The sequence below is a fragment of the Martes martes genome (assembly GCF_963455335.1).
Source record: "Martes martes genome assembly, chromosome: 15".
NCBI lineage: Eukaryota > Metazoa > Chordata > Mammalia > Carnivora > Mustelidae > Martes > Martes martes.
The window spans coordinates 45,385,287-45,404,799 of record NC_137903.1 but is presented as its reverse complement, the minus strand read 5'-3'; the positions used below and the strand labels follow the sequence as shown (position 1 = coordinate 45,404,799).

General features: G+C 43.4%; 1 protein-coding gene across 4 annotated transcripts in view; it reads left to right on the top strand.

The window, feature by feature from the left end:
- The window catches only part of ABL2 (ABL proto-oncogene 2, non-receptor tyrosine kinase), a 114,515-nt gene extending 96,977 nt beyond the window's left edge, over window positions 1–17,538 (top strand). For 2 of the 4 annotated variants that reach the window (XM_080824188.1, XM_080824190.1), the window contains exons 5-13: window positions 2,001–2,273; window positions 3,378–3,462; window positions 4,829–5,006; window positions 5,631–5,815; window positions 7,014–7,166; window positions 8,186–8,275; window positions 10,971–11,144; window positions 11,889–12,122; window positions 12,432–17,538. In XM_080824188.1, coding sequence (XP_080680314.1) covers window positions 2,001–2,273; window positions 3,378–3,462; window positions 4,829–5,006; window positions 5,631–5,815; window positions 7,014–7,166; window positions 8,186–8,275; window positions 10,971–11,144; window positions 11,889–12,122; window positions 12,432–13,612 — 2,553 coding nt within the window. In that variant the 3' untranslated portion in view covers window positions 13,613–17,538. Of the gene's footprint in view, window positions 1–2,000; window positions 2,274–3,377; window positions 3,463–4,828; window positions 5,007–5,630; window positions 5,816–7,013; window positions 7,167–8,185; window positions 8,276–10,970; window positions 11,145–11,888 lie in introns of all 4 variants that reach the window. The other 2 variants (XM_080824187.1, XM_080824189.1) reach the window with 1 other exon arrangement.
- Window positions 17,539–19,513: the final 1,975 nt, after the last annotated feature.

The window sequence follows — 19,513 nt, the reverse complement described above, 5'->3', positions numbered from 1 at the left end:
GTACCTGTTAGAAAGACCAACCATTGTAGAATGGTAGTGTAAGAATGGAGCTGTTTTACTTTCTGAACTGTGAAGCACAGATTTATGTCCATTCTGTTGAACAGTAAATTTACATTGAATCATTTGTTCTTTCCTTCTATGTGATCTGCATAGTAGGGGAAAGCACACAGACTCCAAGAGTAAGCAGACCTGGTTTGCTGGGTAACTCTACCATTTCTCTTTGTTAACTTTGTGACCTTACTATAAGCCTCAATTTCTCATCCCACATTATTGGATTGTCATGAGGATTAAATGAAATAATTTCCTTAAAACATAATAGCTGGTACAAAGTAGAAAATAATTATTCTCTTTCTCTTTTGCATCATCCTACAGACATACTGTGTCTGATGAAACCACATAGAATCAGATTAAGTGATAATGTAGGAGAGACCTAGCAGCTCTACTTCTGCTTACATACCCAACAGAAATGAGTGCATGTGTGTACAGAAGACATGTCCAGGATGTTTGTAGTCACATTATTTGTAATAGCCCCAAACTAGAAACACTTAATTGTTTAACAACAGAATGAATTAATAAATTGTGGTATATTCATAAAATAGAATCTCATACAGCAACAAAAAATGAGTGTGGTACTGCTGTGTACATTCTGAGGAAAATCTGTGACCCGCCTTGTTTCCTGCTTTTGTAAATAAATTTTTACTGGAACACAGCCACATCCGCTTGTTTATGTATTTTCTATGGCTGCCTTCTCATTCTTACAGCAGCTTTGAGTAGTTAGGACAGAGGCACCATGGCCACAAGCCTGAAATATTTACTCTCTGGCTTTCTGCAGAAAAGTGTGTTGACCCATGTCGTAGGTGAGTCTCACACCCATGTAAAGTTGAGTAAAAGGGGTTAGTCATTGTGGGGAGGGTGTGAGGGGAGTGGCAAGGGTTGCTGAGGATATGGGGTTTCTTCATAATGAAGGCTGATGTAAGTGTTCTGGAGTTACATAGTGGTGATGGTTGGATAACTTTGGGAAAGCCACTGAATTTTATACTTGAAAATGGTGGGCATTATGGTATGTGAATTCTTTCACAATAAAGAAAAGTGGAATGGAAGAAAGGCACAACAGTGCATGTAGTGTGATTCCATTTGTGTAAGTTCAGAAGCAGGCAAAGCTAATGTAAGTTGTGAGAAGTCAGGAGAGTGGTTACCTTTGAAGGAGTGAATAGCTTAGCTGGGAGGGTGCCGGTAATGTTATAATTCTTGGTGTGGGAGAGGTTTATGTGGGTGAGTTCACCTTATAAAAATCATCAATTCTGTATGTAATATGTATCTGTATACAACACAAGTCTCTTTTTCGGAAAACAATAAACAGGCTAGCTCCCTTGGGGCATAGGGTTCAAAGACTGCTCATCTTTTATACTTTAATTACTTGCCACAGATTAACTACTGTTTTGCTAACAACCCTGAAATAAAATTGTGGCTCTTTTTTTTTTTTTTTTTTGTGGCTCTTTTTTTAATGGCCTAACCACTCAAAAGCACATCCTAATTAAGTAAAAATTGTAAGATCCTTAAATACTCTCTTCCTACTAAAAAAAAAAAAAGGAAGTCAGTGGTTCTCAAGTTATGTTCTGTGCAAGATTCTGTGCAAGATTTCATGACCTTTCAGAGACCAGGTCTCTCCCCTTTCCTACTTAAATCAGAATTTCTGCCTTTGTCTTATGAATTTGGGTTTCACAGTCTTGTTGCTTCAACATATTCGAAGACCAGTGATCTTGAGGATCCAGAAAGATAGCTTGGAAATCCCGTTCCCCCCACTCTGCCTGGGAAGAGTGGTGTAAAGAGGATTAAACTGAAGTTGTGTTTTCCTTTCTCCTCATCGCTTAATTCTTTCATTTACCTCCGTAAAAGAGCCTCCTATCTTCATATCTTCAGACCAGTGAAATAATGGACTTTGAAATGGGTTTTCAGACCTATTTTCAAGTTGCTAGCTTTTCTCCTGCCTTTCTCATCAGGTGTACGTCACTGCGGAGAGCCGCTTTAGCACCCTGGCAGAGCTCGTGCACCATCACTCCACAGTGGCCGATGGGCTGGTGACAACGTTACATTACCCAGCGCCCAAGTGTAATAAGCCCACAGTCTATGGTGTGTCCCCCATCCATGACAAATGGGAAATGGAACGAACGGATATTACCATGAAGCACAAGCTTGGGGGTGGTCAGTATGGAGAAGTTTATGTTGGCGTCTGGAAGAAATACAGCCTTACGGTTGCTGTGAAGACGTTGAAGGTGGGTTGCTGAGAATTACAGTTTCCAGGCCTTTTTTTTTTTTTTTTCCTTTTGTGCTGAATCACTTGGAAATATGAGTGCGCCCCTCTTTAACTTTGGAACACTTGCCACCCACTGGTGCCAAGCGCATCAGCAAATTGATGAGTAACCTCAGTGCCCTTGCTGACAGTGCAGGGGCAGATTGTTCACTGCGACACAGTGAAACCCACATGTGGGGAAGGTTGGTCTCTGGAGGCTGTTGATGTAGGTCTTAGTGGAAGGTTAGGAGCGGATTAAAGAAGTTATAAAAGCCAAACAAGCTGTTTTGCTTCCTGAGAATGACCCCTGCTGGACGACATTGTTCATGCAGTGCTCAAGAATTGTGGGTTCTCTCTTGTCTCTTTGAGCTCTCTGCCTTGTGCTCCCCCATCTCTCTGAGATTAGATCACTTCTTCTCCTAATAGTCACAGGAATCTTCTTTCTGATGCCACTGCCTTCTTTAAGCATCCTAGTATTCAATTACAAAGTTGTCATTCATTCCATTCTCTGAAGATCTCCCATATGCCTTGTAGCTCTGGTGAATCACGTGTAAGTGGTGCTCTTCGGCTTCCTGAGTGTGATCAGTTTCAGTCAGCAAATATTTATTAAGCATATTTTGAGTGTGAGACAGTATACATGGATTTGCACACATGTATTGCTCCTTACGGAATTTGTCAGGAAGACAAATGCGTAAACAACTAACTTTTCTGTCTCCCCTTTGGAAGGCTGAGGTACCTAGGGATGTAAACTATCAGAGAACTGAGTTATCCATCCAGGTCTCCCAGGCCTCAGTTGTGATGGGATATGATGGCTGAATTTTGCTTGCCCTGCTAGTTTTCACTCCAGTTTCAAATATTGGATAAATTTAGAGACACTCTTCTTTCTTAATTGGATGTCTCTGGAGCCTATTATTAGGTTCTAATAAAATTTCTGTAAGTAAGCTGCTAGAATATTCAAAAGATACCTCCTTTTAAAGCTGTAGTTTTAGGATTATAAGTTGACTCCAATGATTAAAATAGGGGTTTGTCCCCTATTCTGTTTCTTTCTTTCTTTTTTTTTTTTTTTCTTATTTTTCCCCCTTTCCAGGAAGATACCATGGAGGTGGAAGAGTTCCTGAAGGAAGCTGCAGTGATGAAGGAAATCAAGCATCCTAATCTGGTCCAACTATTAGGTGAGGAAGATTCCCTGAACCATAGGTTTCCTCACAGGTCCTTGTCTCCCAACCCCATTATTTCCAAATGCTGCTTTTGTATAACCATGGTGGAAGTTCTAGGTACAAATCTACTTCAATAAGTGGCTGTCATTTTTAATGACATTTAATTTTAGTCAGCAGGCTCTCTGTTTAAAAATTGCCCTGAAGGGATGCCTGGGTGGCTCAGTTGGTTAAGCGGCTGCCTTCGGCTCAGGTCATGATCCCAGCATCCTGGGATCGAGTCCCACGTCGGGCTCCTTGCTCGGCGGGGAACCTGCTTCTCCCTCTGCCTCTGCTGCCACTCTGCCTGCCTGTGCTCACTCTCTCTCTCTCTCTGACAAATAAATAAATAAAATCTTAAAAAAAAAAAAAATTGCCCTGAAACGGGGTCCCTGGCTTGCTCATTCAGTAGAGCATCTTACTCTTAATCTTGGGACCATGAGTTTGAGCCCCAAGTTCAATGTAGAGATCACATATATACATACATACATAAATTAATTTTAAAAAATTTTAATAAAAATTGCTGAGGAAAGTGGCCTGAGTTGATTATAATATATAAAACTGGCCAACATATGGTAGTTGCCTCAGAATCAAGGTTCAAGATTACTCAGAATGATACCACACCAAACATTGTCAAAAATATTTTTACAAAATAGACAGACATGAAACAAAGAACTGTTGAAAAGAAGCAGATTCCAAATTGTGGCCACACACATTGGTTTACCTTCCTCAGCAGCAGGTGCTGTCCTGTGGCAGAACGGCTCCTCACCCGTTCAGGTCACGAAGAAACTAGTGACTGAACTCTCGGCCCTTCTTAAAGGAGGACCAGTTTCTTCGTTCACCTTGAGCCACGCTGTCCCAAAGGAAATAGTTTCTTTTTGATTCTTTGCAAGGAGTCTTCCATGTATCAGTGAAATCCTTAACTGTGGAAACAGTCTTTTTACAAAGCATGATGCGGGCTGGGCTCATCTGGTCCTCAACATACACACAATTGCTGTTACTTTAAGATAAACGTTAGTGTGCAGGTGTGGATGGGAATCACGGGCATGTATGGAACTAAGGACATTTTGGTCTTCTTGACCCTTTATGAAATTAATGCTTTTCCCCAAGCAGGCAGATACTCAGATGCCTGTGGATTTCCAAAGAATGATGTAATGAAAGCCAGGACTCCCTTATCAACCACTTTTAGCTGAACTTTGCTGTGTTATTTTAGGAGAGTTTGGTGGCAGGTAGGGAAAAGATTACTGCTAAGCTAGACTTTAAAATGTGTCTGTTAATCTGGTCGAAGTGGTTGGGAATTTCTGGAAATATTCTAATAAAACAAGCTCTGTTCTTCAACTATCAGGTGTGTGTACTTTGGAGCCACCATTTTACATCGTGACTGAGTACATGCCGTATGGCAACTTGCTCGATTATCTACGAGAGTGCAGCCGAGAAGAGGTGACTGCGGTGGTCCTGCTGTACATGGCCACTCAGATCTCCTCTGCAATGGAGTATCTAGAGAAGAAGAATTTCATCCATAGGTGTGTAAAGCCTGATTGTGGCCTGTGACAAACCATGAAGCTACCTTGCTTGATGTGCAAATAAAAGAATGTGAGAACCTTACTGGAAATTTCCAGATGACCCAGAAAAGCAGTTTTCTCTTTTACAGGACCCACCCACTGTAATGTCATTTCCAGTTTATAAACCTACAGTATTTTGGTTAAAGTATTAATGGGCCTTTGCTAATTCTTAAAACAGAATGCTCTTTATTTTGCCCAGGACCATTTCTAAGAACCTTTTGCTCTACCTAATGGCTTAATTTTAAAAATAGCTTTCTGTTTTAGTAAAGAACTTAAAGTAAAGCCTTGTAGAAAAGCATCTTTTGCTCACCTCTGAAACTTCTCCCAGTGTACTGGTAAATAGGAACCCATGTTCTGAAGTCTGCTTTATTCTAGTATCAGATAACTGCCTCTTGGTGATGACTCTACAAGTGATATATAATTAGTGGCTTTCTACTGTGTTAGCCGCTATCATCAGGTGCTGTTGTATCTGTCAGCATGGACTTAACCAACTCTGCTTACAGCACAAAGGACCAAGAAGAGACTGTTCATGGCCATTTTTCTCAACATCTGAATGGAATCACATTAGGTTTCTCTTTTCCACAGAGATCTCGCAGCCCGTAACTGCCTCGTAGGAGAAAACCATGTGGTGAAAGTGGCCGACTTCGGCTTAAGTAGATTGATGACGGGAGACACCTATACTGCACATGCTGGAGCCAAATTTCCTATTAAATGGACAGCACCAGAGAGTCTTGCCTACAATACCTTCTCAATTAAATCTGATGTCTGGGGTAAGGTTGGAAGGGACTTTTTCTGTGTCTGTCATTTTAGGTTTTTAATGTTCTTAATTCTTTAAAGCTTCTCATTTATGTAATCAGTAAACTCTGCCTTGGCCCCCATCTTTCATTCAGCAAGGATTTATTAAATACCTATTATCTGCCAGGCATTGTGTTAGGCACTTAGCATAGAAGTGTAAAGAGGAAAGTGGGGGGAAAAAGTTCTCACTTTCAAAGAGCTCACAGTCTAGATCTTGGATTGCATTGGAATTTTACTGATCTTGTCCCTGTTTCCATAAATTTATTGCTCATTTTCGAAGTACTGTGACACAGAGTAGCCTCTTCTCTTCAAGGAAGGCATGATGGAATTGTACCTAGAGTTTGTCCTTGTAACTAACTCATCTTGTTTCTGTTACCCTGGAAAGCAGTCTGATTTAGCAGAGGCTCTTGGACTGAACAAGTCTAGAAATTTGGGTTATAGGCCAACAGAAATAGTTGAAAGATGCCGAGTCACTTTTTACAGAAATCTCAAACTCAGAAATAATGTGTGACAAAATCAAGCAAATTTTCTTTGCTAGTGTGATTTTTTCCCCCTCTGACTTTAAGAGAGTCCGTTTTCTATTTTACTCCTTCACTATTAGCTGAAAAACTGGAACTCATTAAATAGATCATAGATTGTTCTAAGAGTAGTTTGGTTCTGTCCCAGACTTTTTATGGTCATAATTTATTCTCCCTCACTACGGTTAAATCTAAAAATTGGGAAATTAATGGGGCACCTGGGTAACTCGGTTGGTTGAGCGCCGGACTCTTGATTTTGGCTTGGTTTGTGATTTTGGTGTGTCGGTGATGAGAGATCAAACCCTGCTCGCACTCAGTGGGGAGTCTGCTTGGGATTCTCTTTCCCTCCTCTGTCCCTCCCTCCCTGCTCCTGTATAGTGTGCTCATGCGTGCTCTTTCTCAAATAAAAAATCTTCAAAAAAAAATTGGGAAATTTATAGAAAATGGTCTTGAGGTATATCTGAATCATTTTGCAGCAGATAACTTAGGACAAGTTCAGATGTAAAAATTAGAATGCTATAAGAATTAGAACAGTTTACTAATATTGTAACTGTGTGGATGTTAATCCAAAACTTGAAAGAGAAGTTACCTAATCGTATAAAATAGATAACAAACCAGAAGAAACATTCCGCTTTTTTTTACATCCCTTTTGCAGCTTTTGGGGTACTGTTGTGGGAAATTGCTACATATGGAATGTCACCGTATCCAGGCATTGACCTGTCTCAGGTGTATGATCTATTGGAGAAAGGCTATCGAATGGAACAACCTGAAGGATGCCCCCCTAAGGTTTATGAACTTATGAGAGCATGTGAGTGTTTTCTTTCATATTTTAATTTTGAAGACTTAAGTCAGTGATTCAGGATGATTAAAGAAATAAGAAACCGTTTTCCTCTCAGTGTTAGATTGACTCCAACCTCCTGACATATAAAGGATTGGTCGGGCACTGAGTGGCTTAGTCAGTTAAGCTTCTCCCTTTAACTCAGGTCATGATCTCAGGGTCCTGGGATCAAGCCTCTGTGCTTCTCCCTCTGCCCTTCCCCATCACCCTCACTCATGCTTTCTCTCTCAAATAAATAAATAAATTCTTTAAAAAAAAAGAAAAGAAAAGGTTGGTCATTGATCAGCCAGTTGGCATATATGATAAACCATCAAGTTTAATTGGAATCCGGACACAGTCGTCCATGGCCCATGTATGGACTAAATTTCCCCAACCTACTTGTATAATAAAGATAATAAGAAATTGGGTTTAGAGTTTGGGTAGGGGAAGGCTGCTTTCAAGCAGATAAAAATTATTGCTAAAGACTGGAGAATACTTGAAAGTAGCCTCTCAGGAATAAACACAAGCATCTGACTTCTTACAGATGAGAAAGCTGGAAGGTGAGTAGGGAATTAAATTGCATTGTGTTTAAGCATATGTCTTGTTATTTTCCTTACTGTCCTGTTTTTGTCAAAGTGAACTCTTAAGTTCCTCCTTTCTGATATCCTGTTATATTTCTGAACATGGACAGCTGATTGTAAGGTTAGAATGAGTTTGAAGACAGGTCTCATCACTTCCTTCATTTTCCCAGTAGAAAACAACTTTCCATGTCGTAAACCATCTCTCTACCCCTCTTTATCCCTATAGTAGAAAGAACAGAAGCTGGGGCTGCATAGAAGGACCAGCCCTGGGAAGTGGGTTTATTACACCTGAGTCTGGAACTGAGAAGCAGCTGCCTCGCTCACTGTGAACCTGCTGTACCTCCGCCTCAGTAGCCTCCCTTGCAGGTGTGCCCCCGGGTATTTAATTTCTGCAAGGAGCTTTCAGCACTTCCTTCTTTTGTTCCACAGGCTGGAAGTGGAGCCCTGCCGACCGGCCCTCTTTTGCTGAAACACATCAGGCTTTTGAAACCATGTTCCATGACTCCAGCATTTCCGAAGGTGGGACTCTGGCAGGTTATTGGTGGTGGCCAGGTCTGGGTGGTGGTAGGGGTCATAATAACATTCCAAAAATGATAGACTCCTCTAGTTTGGGACTCCATTTCAGAGGACTGAATTAATTCTTGGCCTTCGTTATTCTTATTTTGCCCTCTGTTTTGCTATTTTTAAATGTGTCTCTATGTCTCAAGCTCATTTCTAACATTGAAATTGTATTTTAATTAGAAATTCAATCTCGTCATAGAGAAGAAGTTGGGTAGTTCTTAAACCACCAACACTTAACCATATATGGAAGGGAATTAAAAATGAATAGGAATGAATATTCCGTCTCCCTGAACCATACCTACAAAGACAGAATCGAATCATAAAAGCAATATCCAGAAATTTCATTTCTGGAAATAGATCTTAAGGAAATAATTAAGGGTATGAATAAAGATTTAGCTATAAAGATGTTACATCAGCATGTAGTTTGTAATATTGAAAAATGAACAATTTAAAAATCCAGTGGGCTAATTGATACATTCATATAATTGAATATTTAAAATGATGTTCTTAGATATATTGACATGGAAAATAGTTTAAAAATGAGCATGTTAAGTTATGAACAGTGAGAACCCTTTTCATACCCGAAAAACGAATGTATGGGCACATATAGGCGGCTTCCGACATTGGTATCACAGTGCCTCTAACAATTATGTGCTGAAGTCAGACAGTACACTTGTTACAGAGACAGCCTATTCCTAGAGAGCTAAAAACAGAATTCTTAGTTATGTGTGCTGATTGGATTCTCCAGTATAGCTCCAGAATTTTGCACATATTTTTCCAATTTCTTCTGTCCTTCCTAATTGAGCATAAGAGCTTATGACTTAAGTTCAGGTTTTAAAATATAAGAAGAGGAAATCAGGCAAGTTGAATTTTGTTGTCTTCCATTAGCTACTTATCATTAAAGATAAGAAGAAAGGGAAAAGTACAACCCTGAAGTTGAATGGAAAGTATTTTCTTCCTAGTTCTTTGCTAGCTGAAACTTGTGCACATCAGCCTTTGGGTCAGATTGAGCAGCTGCCCCTCACGACCCTCTTCTTTCCTCTTTGTGCTTTACTTCGTGTGGCGTTCGAGTGGTAGAAATCACAGGCTCCATTTCTTTGATGCTTCTGTGTCAACTTTTAACTTCTGTTGATTCCTTAGTTAAGTATTTCTGTTTTCTCTTGAAAATATTCTATCCTTTTAAAAAATCAACCATTTTCAAACCGTTTTCAAAGGTAACTGCAATTCCAAATTGCTAAACAAATTTATGATATTTAACCCACATTTTATTAAGCATTTAATCTGTGGGAAGCACATTACTGAAGACACAGAGATAAGACACAGTTCCTACCTTAAAAGGATGTACTTATTGTTTGGTTGTGAGTGGAAAAAACCTAACCCAAGCTTTCTAAAGCAATAAAAGGAGGATTTATTTGCTCATAACCAAACCCTGGTTTGGTTCAAAGTCAGTAGAAGCCACAGACTCAAGTAGTTTTGGGACTTCCTCCTTCCACATCCTCTCCCACCCAGTATCACTTTACTTTTGTCTCTGCATTGATGTCATCCTCGGAATCTTCCAAGAGGCATGGGGCACAGTTGCTAGCATCCTTGAGGTCATATCCTCATAGTTTATGTCTCTCTGCCAGCTGCTGTATATAGCAGCGTAGGAAAAGAGTCTTGCTGGCATGGCTTGGGTTATGTGCCATGTACCCATTCTTGTGAGGGCACTGAGTTTTGAAATAGTTACCCAAAAATTTAATTGCTCTCACTTGGTTCATTTTGTTCTGGAATGAATACCAAAGTATGTCTTTGCCCCAGTAGGAGCCACAAAACACATAGCCATGTTCAAAATGCTTCACGAGCCTCATTTGCTTCATTTGCATAAAATGAAATGTATCTACCCTCCTTCTTGGTGTAAGGTGCAACCTAAAAATGAAAATAACTCCAGAAATCTGTCGCCTTTGTTCAGCCTCTGAGCAAGCACTCAGTAAACAAGGCTAGCCAAATGATTTGAAAGCCCATGAAACCATTCTTACTTAACATTACTCCTCATCAGAGAAGTCCAAAATAGAACAGTGAGATGCCACTATATACCAATACCAGAATGGCTAAAATTAAAATCGAGCCCCCCAAAACGGATAATATCAAACTCTGGCAAGCAGGCAGAGTAACCAGAGCTTTTATACAATGCGGGTGGGAGTATAGATTGGTACAGCCATCTTGGGAGACAGTTCGGCAGGACCCAGTGAAGCTGAGTGTTGTGCGCCCTGTAACCCACCAGTCATGCTCCTAGGGATGTACCCAGCAGACATATACGTGTGATTCTGAAGCAAAAGACACGTAGCCGGGTGTTCCTAGTGGCCTACTTACAGTAGGCCAAAACTGGAAGCAGCCTAAATACCCATCAAAAGAGAAATGGATTCAATTTTGGTTGAGTCACACATTTGAACGATACACCATGAGAGAAAGCCCCCGCCACAGGCCACATCGTGGATGAGGCTGTGCGCAGTGTTGGGCCACAGAAGCCTGGTGTAGAAGAGTCCATACTCTGTGATTCCATTACATATTTGAGTGCTCTTTTTTCCAGTTTTTTTCTCAGTTGTGTATCTTTTCTGAGAAGAAAACCTTTTCTGTGTCATGAAACGGTTTTTTATCAGTCCCTTTGTCCTCACAGAGGTAGCTGAGGAGCTTGGGAGAGCCGCCTCCTCCTCATCTGTTGTTCCATACCTGCCCCGACTGCCTATACTTCCTTCCAAGACGCGGACGCTGAAGAAACAGGTGGAGAACAAGGAGAACATCGAAGGGGCACAGGATGCCACAGAAAATTCTGCTTCTAGTTCAGCACCAGGTACTGGTCGCTAGGCGGGTAGAAGGAAACTGTCTTCATTTCCAGAACCTTGGGGATGATGCTTTATCTCCACTGTGCTGCCCGTCTTCCCTGAGGAGAGAGCGGCTGGCATTGAAACGGCTCCTGCTCTTGGGCTCAGCCCCGCAGTGCTGGCGTTAGTCCCGATCTCTCCGTCCGCTGCCCAGCTCAGCCTCCTGCTCTCTTTCCTCAGCTCCCGAATCCCAGCCGCTTACTGTCCTTATAATTCTGGCAAAAACTGCCTGATAGATGAGGTCAGGGCGTGCTGTCATTTTTAGAGAAAAGTCAGATGTCGAGGTGAAAATCAGTGGGTTGTTCCTTTGCATTTATAGCCTGTGTTGTATTTGGGACACTCATCGGTGTGAAATAGTATTTTTTTTTTTTAAGATTTTTATTTATTTATTTGACAGAGAGAGAGATCACAAGTAGGCAGAGAGCAAGAGGGGGAAGCAGGCTCCCCGCTGAGCAGAGAGCCCGATGCGGGGCTCGATCCCAGGACCCTGAGATCATGACCTGAGCTGAAGGCAGAGGCTTAACCCACTGGGCTACCCAGGCGCCCCAAGTGTGAAATAGTATTGATACTGTATTTATTAGTTTTCTCTGAGTCTTGCTAATGCCTGACATTTAAGAGATCCTGAAAAAACTCTTACAATGTAACCTTAGTTACTCAGGTGTAATGGAGTCACTGTTTGTCTTTCACATTACTGACTGGCTGTTTCTCATCAGGGTTCCTTAGAGGTGCACAGGCCCCCACTGGGTCCCCAGCACTGCCTCGAAAACAAAGAGACAAGTCACCCAGCAGCCTCTTGGAAGATGCCAAAGAGACATGCTTCACCAGAGACAGGAAGGGAGGCTTCTTCAGCTCCTTCATGAAAAAGAGAAATGCTCCCACACCCCCCAAACGCAGCAGCTCCTTCCGAGAAATGGAGAATCAGCCCCACAAGAAATATGAGCTCACGGGTAACTTCTCATCTGTTGCTTCTCTGCAGCATGCTGATGGGTTCTCTTTCACTCCTGCCCAGCAAGAGGCGAATCTGGTGCCACCCAAGTGCTATGGGGGGAGCTTTGCGCAGAGGAACCTCTGTAATGACGATGGCGGTGGGGGCGGGGGCAGTGGCACTGCTGGGGGCGGGTGGTCTGGCATCACAGGCTTCTTTACACCACGCTTAATCAAAAAGACACTGGGCTTACGAGCGGGGAAACCCACAGCCATTGATGACACTTCCAAGCCTTTTCCAAGGTCAAACTCTACGTCTTCCATGTCCTCAGGGCTTCCAGAGCAGGATAGGATGGCAATGACCCTTCCCAGGAACTGCCAGAGGTCCAAACTCCAGCTGGAAAGGACAGTGTCCACCTCTTCTCAGCCAGAAGAGAATGTGGACAGGGCCAATGACATGCTTCCAAAAAAATCAGAGGAAGGTGCTGCTCCAAGCAGGGAGAGACCAAAAGCCAAACTTTTGCCCAGAGGAGCCACGGCTCTTCCTCTCAGAACCCCCTCTGGGGATCCAGCCATTACAGAGAAGGACTCTCCAGGGGCGGGGGTGGCCGGAGTGGCAGCTGCCCCAAAGAGCAAGGAGAGGAATGGTGGGGCGCGACTCGGCATGGCTGGAGTCCCAGAGGACGGCGATCAGACGGGCTGGTCTTCTCCGGCCAAGGCTGCAGCAGCCCTCCCAACCACTCACAACCACAAAGTGCCAGTCCTTATCTCACCCACTCTGAAGCACACTCCCGCTGACGTGCAGCTCATTGGCACAGACTCTCAGGGCAATAAATTCAAACTCTTATCTGAGCATCAGGTCACATCCTCTGGAGACAAGGACCGACCCCGACGGGTAAAACCAAAGTGTGCCCCACCCCCACCCCCAGTGATGAGACTACTGCAGCATCCGTCCTTGTGCTCAGACCCCACGGAAGAGCCGACCGCCCCGACTGCAGGACAGCCCGCACTAGAAACACAGGAAGGAGGGAAAAAGGCCGCTCCGGGGGCAGTGCCTGGCGGTGGGAAAGCCGGGAGGCCAGTGATGCCTCCGCCTCAAGTGCCTCTGCCCACATCTTCCATCTCGCCAGCCAAAATGGCTAATGGCACAGCAGGTACTAAAGTGGCCCTGAGAAAAACCAAACAGGCGGCTGAGAAAATCTCAGCAGACAAAATCAGCAAAGAGGCCCTGCTGGAATGTGCTGACCTACTGTCCAGTGCCATCACAGAACCTGTGCCCAACAGCCAGCTGGTGGACACTGGCCACCAGCTCCTTGACTACTGCTCAGGCTATGTGGACTGCATCCCTCAAACGCGCAACAAATTTGCCTTCCGAGAGGCTGTGAGCAAACTGGAACTCAGCCTGCAGGAGCTGCAGGTGTCTTCGGCCGCTGCCGGGGTGCCCGGGGCGAACCCTGTCCTTAATAACTTATTGTCATGTGTGCAGGAGATCAGCGACGTGGTGCAGAGGTAGCCACTGTGAGCCTCGTGGGAAGATGCTCACAGTTCTGAGGGGAGAGGGGGAGGGGCTTGTTTTCCTGTGTTCTTGTTTTCAAAAAATGAAAGACTGATACTTGAGTGTGTTTATGTGAAGTACCTCAGATCTCTGAGTTCTCACGTTTACAGGTTCATCTCAAAAATAACAAAAAGCAAAACACGTAGGACAGGGAAATGAGATGGGGACGGAGCAGTCGGGGACAGAATTGGAAGGTGCCCCGGAACACCAGGGAATGTGTGTATGTCAGGCCGCAAAGAACCCAGTCCAGGCCGCTCCTACCCAGAATGCTGCGCGGCGGTGTCATGGGGCTGCTCTCGGCAAGGCTGCAGGCCCGCGCCTGCCCGGGGACTGGCCGTGGCACTCACCCTGTGGCACTCACTCTGCATCTCACACAGGAGGGTTGACTTGCGGCTCCAGTAGGTACTATCGGTAATGTCGTGCCACCTCGCCAAGTGAATGGGGTGGGACAGAAGAAGGGAAAGCTGGGAATGTACCGAGGGACCTTTTCTTTGAGGCTGCTGAGCGCAGCTGTTTCTGCAGAGCTCCCTGCAGTAGTAGGAACTACAGATCAGATTGCTGGGTGTGCTCCCGTCCTCTTCCCCGTGGTGTGCTAGTTGGTGCAGGAAGTAAAAGAATGCTAGGAAGTAGTCAGGGAGATTGAAACCTCCTCCTCACATCTTCTCCACTGATGAGCAGAAGTCCTTTCTCCCAGTCTCGTGATTTCCTAATGGACCAGGATTGGGTTTCTACTTGCTGGTGCCCATCTATAAATCATAGGCATAGGGGTCTCCTTAGTGGTTCCTCTCTGCTCTGCGCTGGGTAGGCTGTCTTCCTTTATCTCCGGCAGTTTTCTGGGCATTAACCAATGCTGATTTTGAAAATAGTGGTCACGTACAGGTTCTCTTGGGAATCCTTTTCTGATACGGTGTCCCTGCATACTGACATACTGGCCAAGGAATTGAGCAGCTCTGTATTTTTTTAATCAGCTAAAATACCAGGGAGGGATGTCTCTTCTTGGAATCCAGCAGCCAGGTTCAGATGTCTGTGACAGAGTTTTCGAGAAACTGACTTGGTCCCAACCACCGTTTCTCTATACCTTTCTCCTCCCTTATCACCTTAGACCCAGGCTAGGTAGAGGATAAGGAGAAACATTCTCTCACTCTCTGTGGATTTCAAGTGAATCACCCCAAATTATTCTCCTATGCTTCTCTCCTTTCACATATCCCCCTCCCCCTTGTTGTTGTGCTTGTCTGTAAATATCCTATTGGGAACACTCTTTGATATTTATTTTGTCATTTCACCTCTCCTTGAAAAATGCGTAATTGAGGGGGCAGGTCATTTCCAGGAAACACTGATTAAATCCTAGAAATCTAGTGACTTAACCCCCAAATGTGTTTTGCCTTGAAAAATGGGCTTTTTCCTTTCCTGTTCAGTTACTATTATGGAAGCTAATTAGGATCATATGGAACTGAACCTAATCAATTAGATATTACTAATATTCTTGATATCAGGTCTAATTTTAATTAACACTTCATTCTCTTTTTAAAGCTTTACAACCACCTCCCACACCTGCCCAAGGAGAACCTGATACGAGAGAATAAATACATTATTTTCCTCCCAAAGGAATATTAACTTAGGAAGATAGGAATTGAACACTGATGACCTGTGAGTTTTCTTCCTAGCTCTGTCATCGATCCACTGTCAAGCCACAGCCCCATCTCTTAATCTGTTAAGTGAAGGTAATGCTACATCTTCTTAAGGGCCATTTGCAAATAAGTGTATAGCTATCCCTTTGAGAGCTGTTTCAGTGCAGCCTTGTTATGTTGAATGATTTGCATTCTCTTTGCTCAGTAGCAGGTAATGGAAATGTTGAAGTGGTGAGATGATGCTAACTGGGCTAGAATACTAAGGAGGAAAAACTATGTTTTGGACAGAGTTTGTCATCTTTGACCAAGGAGGAAATTCAGTTTTCATTAGACAGAAAACCCTGATTCTTACTGTGACTGCTCCAAAGGAGGCCCAGGTCAGGAGCAGGGTAAGAAGGGAGGAGACAATCCCGGGCCTTCCTGGGAGGGTGTGGATAAGCCGTGGCCAGAGGTTACTGACAGGCAGCACAGGCAGCTAGCGGTCCCGCAGAGCTTCCTGTGGTAGGTGGACGAGGAGACGGAGTTCCCTTTAACCTGGACACGGGTCCGTGGTCCTCCCACCTTCCTGTCTGCCACTCCCCTTCAGCAGTCATTTCTGTGAACTTGAAATCGTTTTAGCCATTAGCCTTTTTTAAGGGTGGGACAGGGAAAGCTAAAACTTTAGGGTATTATGCTGCTTTTAAGTTTATCTGTCATTGTGGGGTGCAAGTTGATGGGTTAATTATAATTGTGTTTTTTTCAGGGGACTTTTTTTTTTTTTTTAAGCAAGGGATCTTTCCTTGAGAGCTCTGAAAATAAGCCTTGGAGGAACACTACTGAGTGTGTGTAAGCTCCCTGGTTTTCTCATGGCAGAACAGTCTTGAGGACGGGGACAGTGTCTTACTCAGGGGCAGCACCTGGCTCTGTCTTGCCTGCAGTAGGTGCTCAATAAGTTCATGAAATGAATTTGCTTTTTCTCAACACTGTCAGGAGCAGCATGAACGATTGTAGCACAGCCCATCCACATGATGCTTGAACTGTGTGGGACTCCAGGGTCAAGTGAAAGAGGCACTGTCAACTTACTCTAAAAATATCATTTAGATTGCTCCTTTATCTAATAGAAAAGGATTAGATTTTTAAAATAATCTTATGTAAATTTTAAAGTTTGAATTCACAGCAGAGAAAACAGCTTCTCCAAACTAAAAACATAGTCTTCTTTAAAAGCAAAGCCAGGAGCACGAGGCCTTCTGCAAGTGTTGACAACTTTCTAAAGTGGTTGATACATGTGCATACCTTTGGGTTGGCACCGCTTATGTCCTTTCACCTATGGATAATAGGGTTTCAGTTAGATTTCTTACCTTAAAATGCAGTGTTTTGTGTAGAATACATCTTGATTGTGCTTTACATGAAGTATTTTCTTAAAAGGCTTTGTGTAAGATTAAAGTGTGTGTATTTTCCTACAGACTTCCATTGTGATTTTCATAGATATAGCCTTAAAAAAGTTGGCCCTAAGAAATTGATTCAGTGTTTTTCCAAATGAACCCCTGTTCATTGATATCATTAGAGACCCTTTGCCAGTTGTATTTTGGGGTTTAAATTAGAATTTTCTTACAATGCAATTGAAAATTGGCTAGTAAAATAGTACCCAGTTAACAAAACATGCTGACTTTGGTAAGGTATAGCCCATGTTTATTTAACTAAAGTCATGGAGCTTTTGAGTTTTAAAGGATAGTGATTAAGAGTTGAGACTCCGAAGCCAGTCTAGAAGGCAAGTCATTTAACCTTCCTGAGCCTTAGTTTCCACATTGGAAAACAGGGATAATAATAGTAACTACCTCAGGGTTGTTGTAAGGATTCAGTGAGATAATGTATGTAAGATGCTCAGCTTGAGTGCCTGGCACATAACGAGCACTCTGTAAGTGGGCGCTGCTCCTGCTGTTATTAACACTCAGTCTGGTGAGTCTTGGCCAGGGATGGGCAACGAAATCCCTGGCATTTAAAATGGTCTGATGCATTGGCTTACCCTTGGTCAGACTTCCCAGTGGGGTGAGGTCTCAGCTGAGAATCCCTCCAGGTGTTTTAGATACCCAGCACTGTCTGAACATTGTCAGGACCCCAGCCCTTTTGGTCACAGCTTCAGAAATTGGAAGAGAGCGTGGTGAAGTTACTTGCCCACTGTCTCAGTTAGTTAGTGGCAGAGCCAAGGCTATATTGGGTTCAGGTCTCTGGACTTTCTGGTTGTGGGGTCTTTCCACCTTTTCCTGCTGCCTTGTGAGATACTGCAAAAAAAAAAAAAAAAAAAAAAAGTGGCTCAGATAGACAATCAGTCTGCACAGTGCTGCACATTTTCTAAAGCACATGCACCTGGCACTCTCTGACCTTAAGGGGCTTGAATGTTGAGTCATGGCAACACCAGCGAAGGAGGCATTCAGTATAACTCAGTATTTAGAAAAATGTGTGGGGCCATTCTTTTGGACAGACCCTGGCAACACAGCAGTAGTCTGCACTTTGTAATAAAGAAATACCAACTTGAGTTTTAAAAAACCTAGTCCTACATTCCTTTTTCTTAAAAATAAAACTTTATTCCATATCATTTTAATGACTATGAGGTAATGTATGTGAAAGCACTTTGAGAAAAGTATCAAATGTAATTTAACTATAAGGTTGTATTATTACTGTCTATATTTAGGAGATCAAACAGTCGGTTAGATGCTGATTGACTTAATAGGCTTTTGCCTGTGGGAGACCGGAAAATGAAAATATATAAGTAATCACCCCATGACTTACCACATTTGTAAATAGGAAACTATTAAATGAATATGTGCAGGCATAGTAAGTGTTTTGCTAAAATTGTAGCTCAGCCGAATTACTTCAGAAAACTGCGGACCAACTTCCTGGTTTAAAGATTTTATTTATTTATTTGAGAGAGAGAGAGAGAGCAAGGGGAGGGGTTGAGGTAGAAGCAGACTCCCTGCTGAGCAGGGAGCCCAATGAGGGACTCGATCCCAGGACCCTAGGATCAGGACCGGAGCCGAAGGCAGCCGCTTAACTGACGGAGCCACCCAGGTGCCCACAACTTTCTGGTTCAATTGTAATCATTAAAAAGTACTCCGGAATACAGCAGCTCTTCCAGGGACCTTGACTCAGGAAGAATTGAGGCCCTCTTTTCCTTGACCGTTTTTCCACAACATGTTCAGACAGCATCCCGACATGGTGGGCGCAGACTCGTACCTGTTGATGTTGACAGTGTCTTTTTTAACTGATGTCCAGTGTGGTTTTGTTGGGGGCTTTGGGAGGGGAGGAGAGGGGTGGGATCAGATGGCTGTAGAACCAGTGCACTTTGGGAATTAGTTTTCTAGGATTTCCTGCCAGTTAGAAATGAGCTTGACATTCATCATCTGTGTGTGTTTGTGTGTGTGTGTGTGTGCGCGTGTGTGCGCGCGTGTTTCTGAAATGAATAGCCAAACAATTTGCCTATTAGATTATAAAATACCCCAGAGTAAATTGCATTGGTGGCCACTTTTGAGTTACAGCTACACTGCATTCTGACCTCTCGCTTCCAGTTTTGCTGTTAATGTCATTGTTACTATCAGGCTCTGCCTCTATAGGAGTTTGCATTGGGCCGACAGGGTTGTCTATGTTTTTATTCGTCACGATTTTTGGGTTTCATCATCTTGCTTGGCATTAACTTGTTCTACCTGGATTTGGGTCCATCTCTGTGCCCTAAGCATTTGTTATGACCAGTTTTCTTATGTAGGTGGATGTATGTTTCTAATAATGAATTAATAGACCCCCCCCCCCGCCCCCCAGCTATCTACAGCTCTGTCTCAGCTCTGTCAAGCCAGTAGCTCAGGTTTTTGTAAATGCTTTGGTTTGGGATGTGTGGGAGCAGGAAAGAGAGAGGGAAAGGCAGCTTCAGGGGAGCCTCTACCCTTCTGACAAAGGTAGGCCAAGGCAGCCCTACAGATGCCTGTGACAACCCAGGAAATTGCCACTGGCCATTAGCTTCACTAGTCAGAGAGGAGAGGTCTGGGGCTGGTTCTCAAGCTTGTCCCACTCTTAATAGTCAGGATAGTTAAATCTTTGGACAGAATTCCACTTTTGCAACTACCAGAATTTAAAAATTCAAATGCAAGGCTTTCTTTTTTGGGCAAGCGGCCGGAGTAGCAATGATTGTTGTTACCTGCCCTGGTACTGCCAGAACTTCACGGCTGCTCCCTGCCCTCCTGTATTGCCAGGAAGTGTGGGTGGA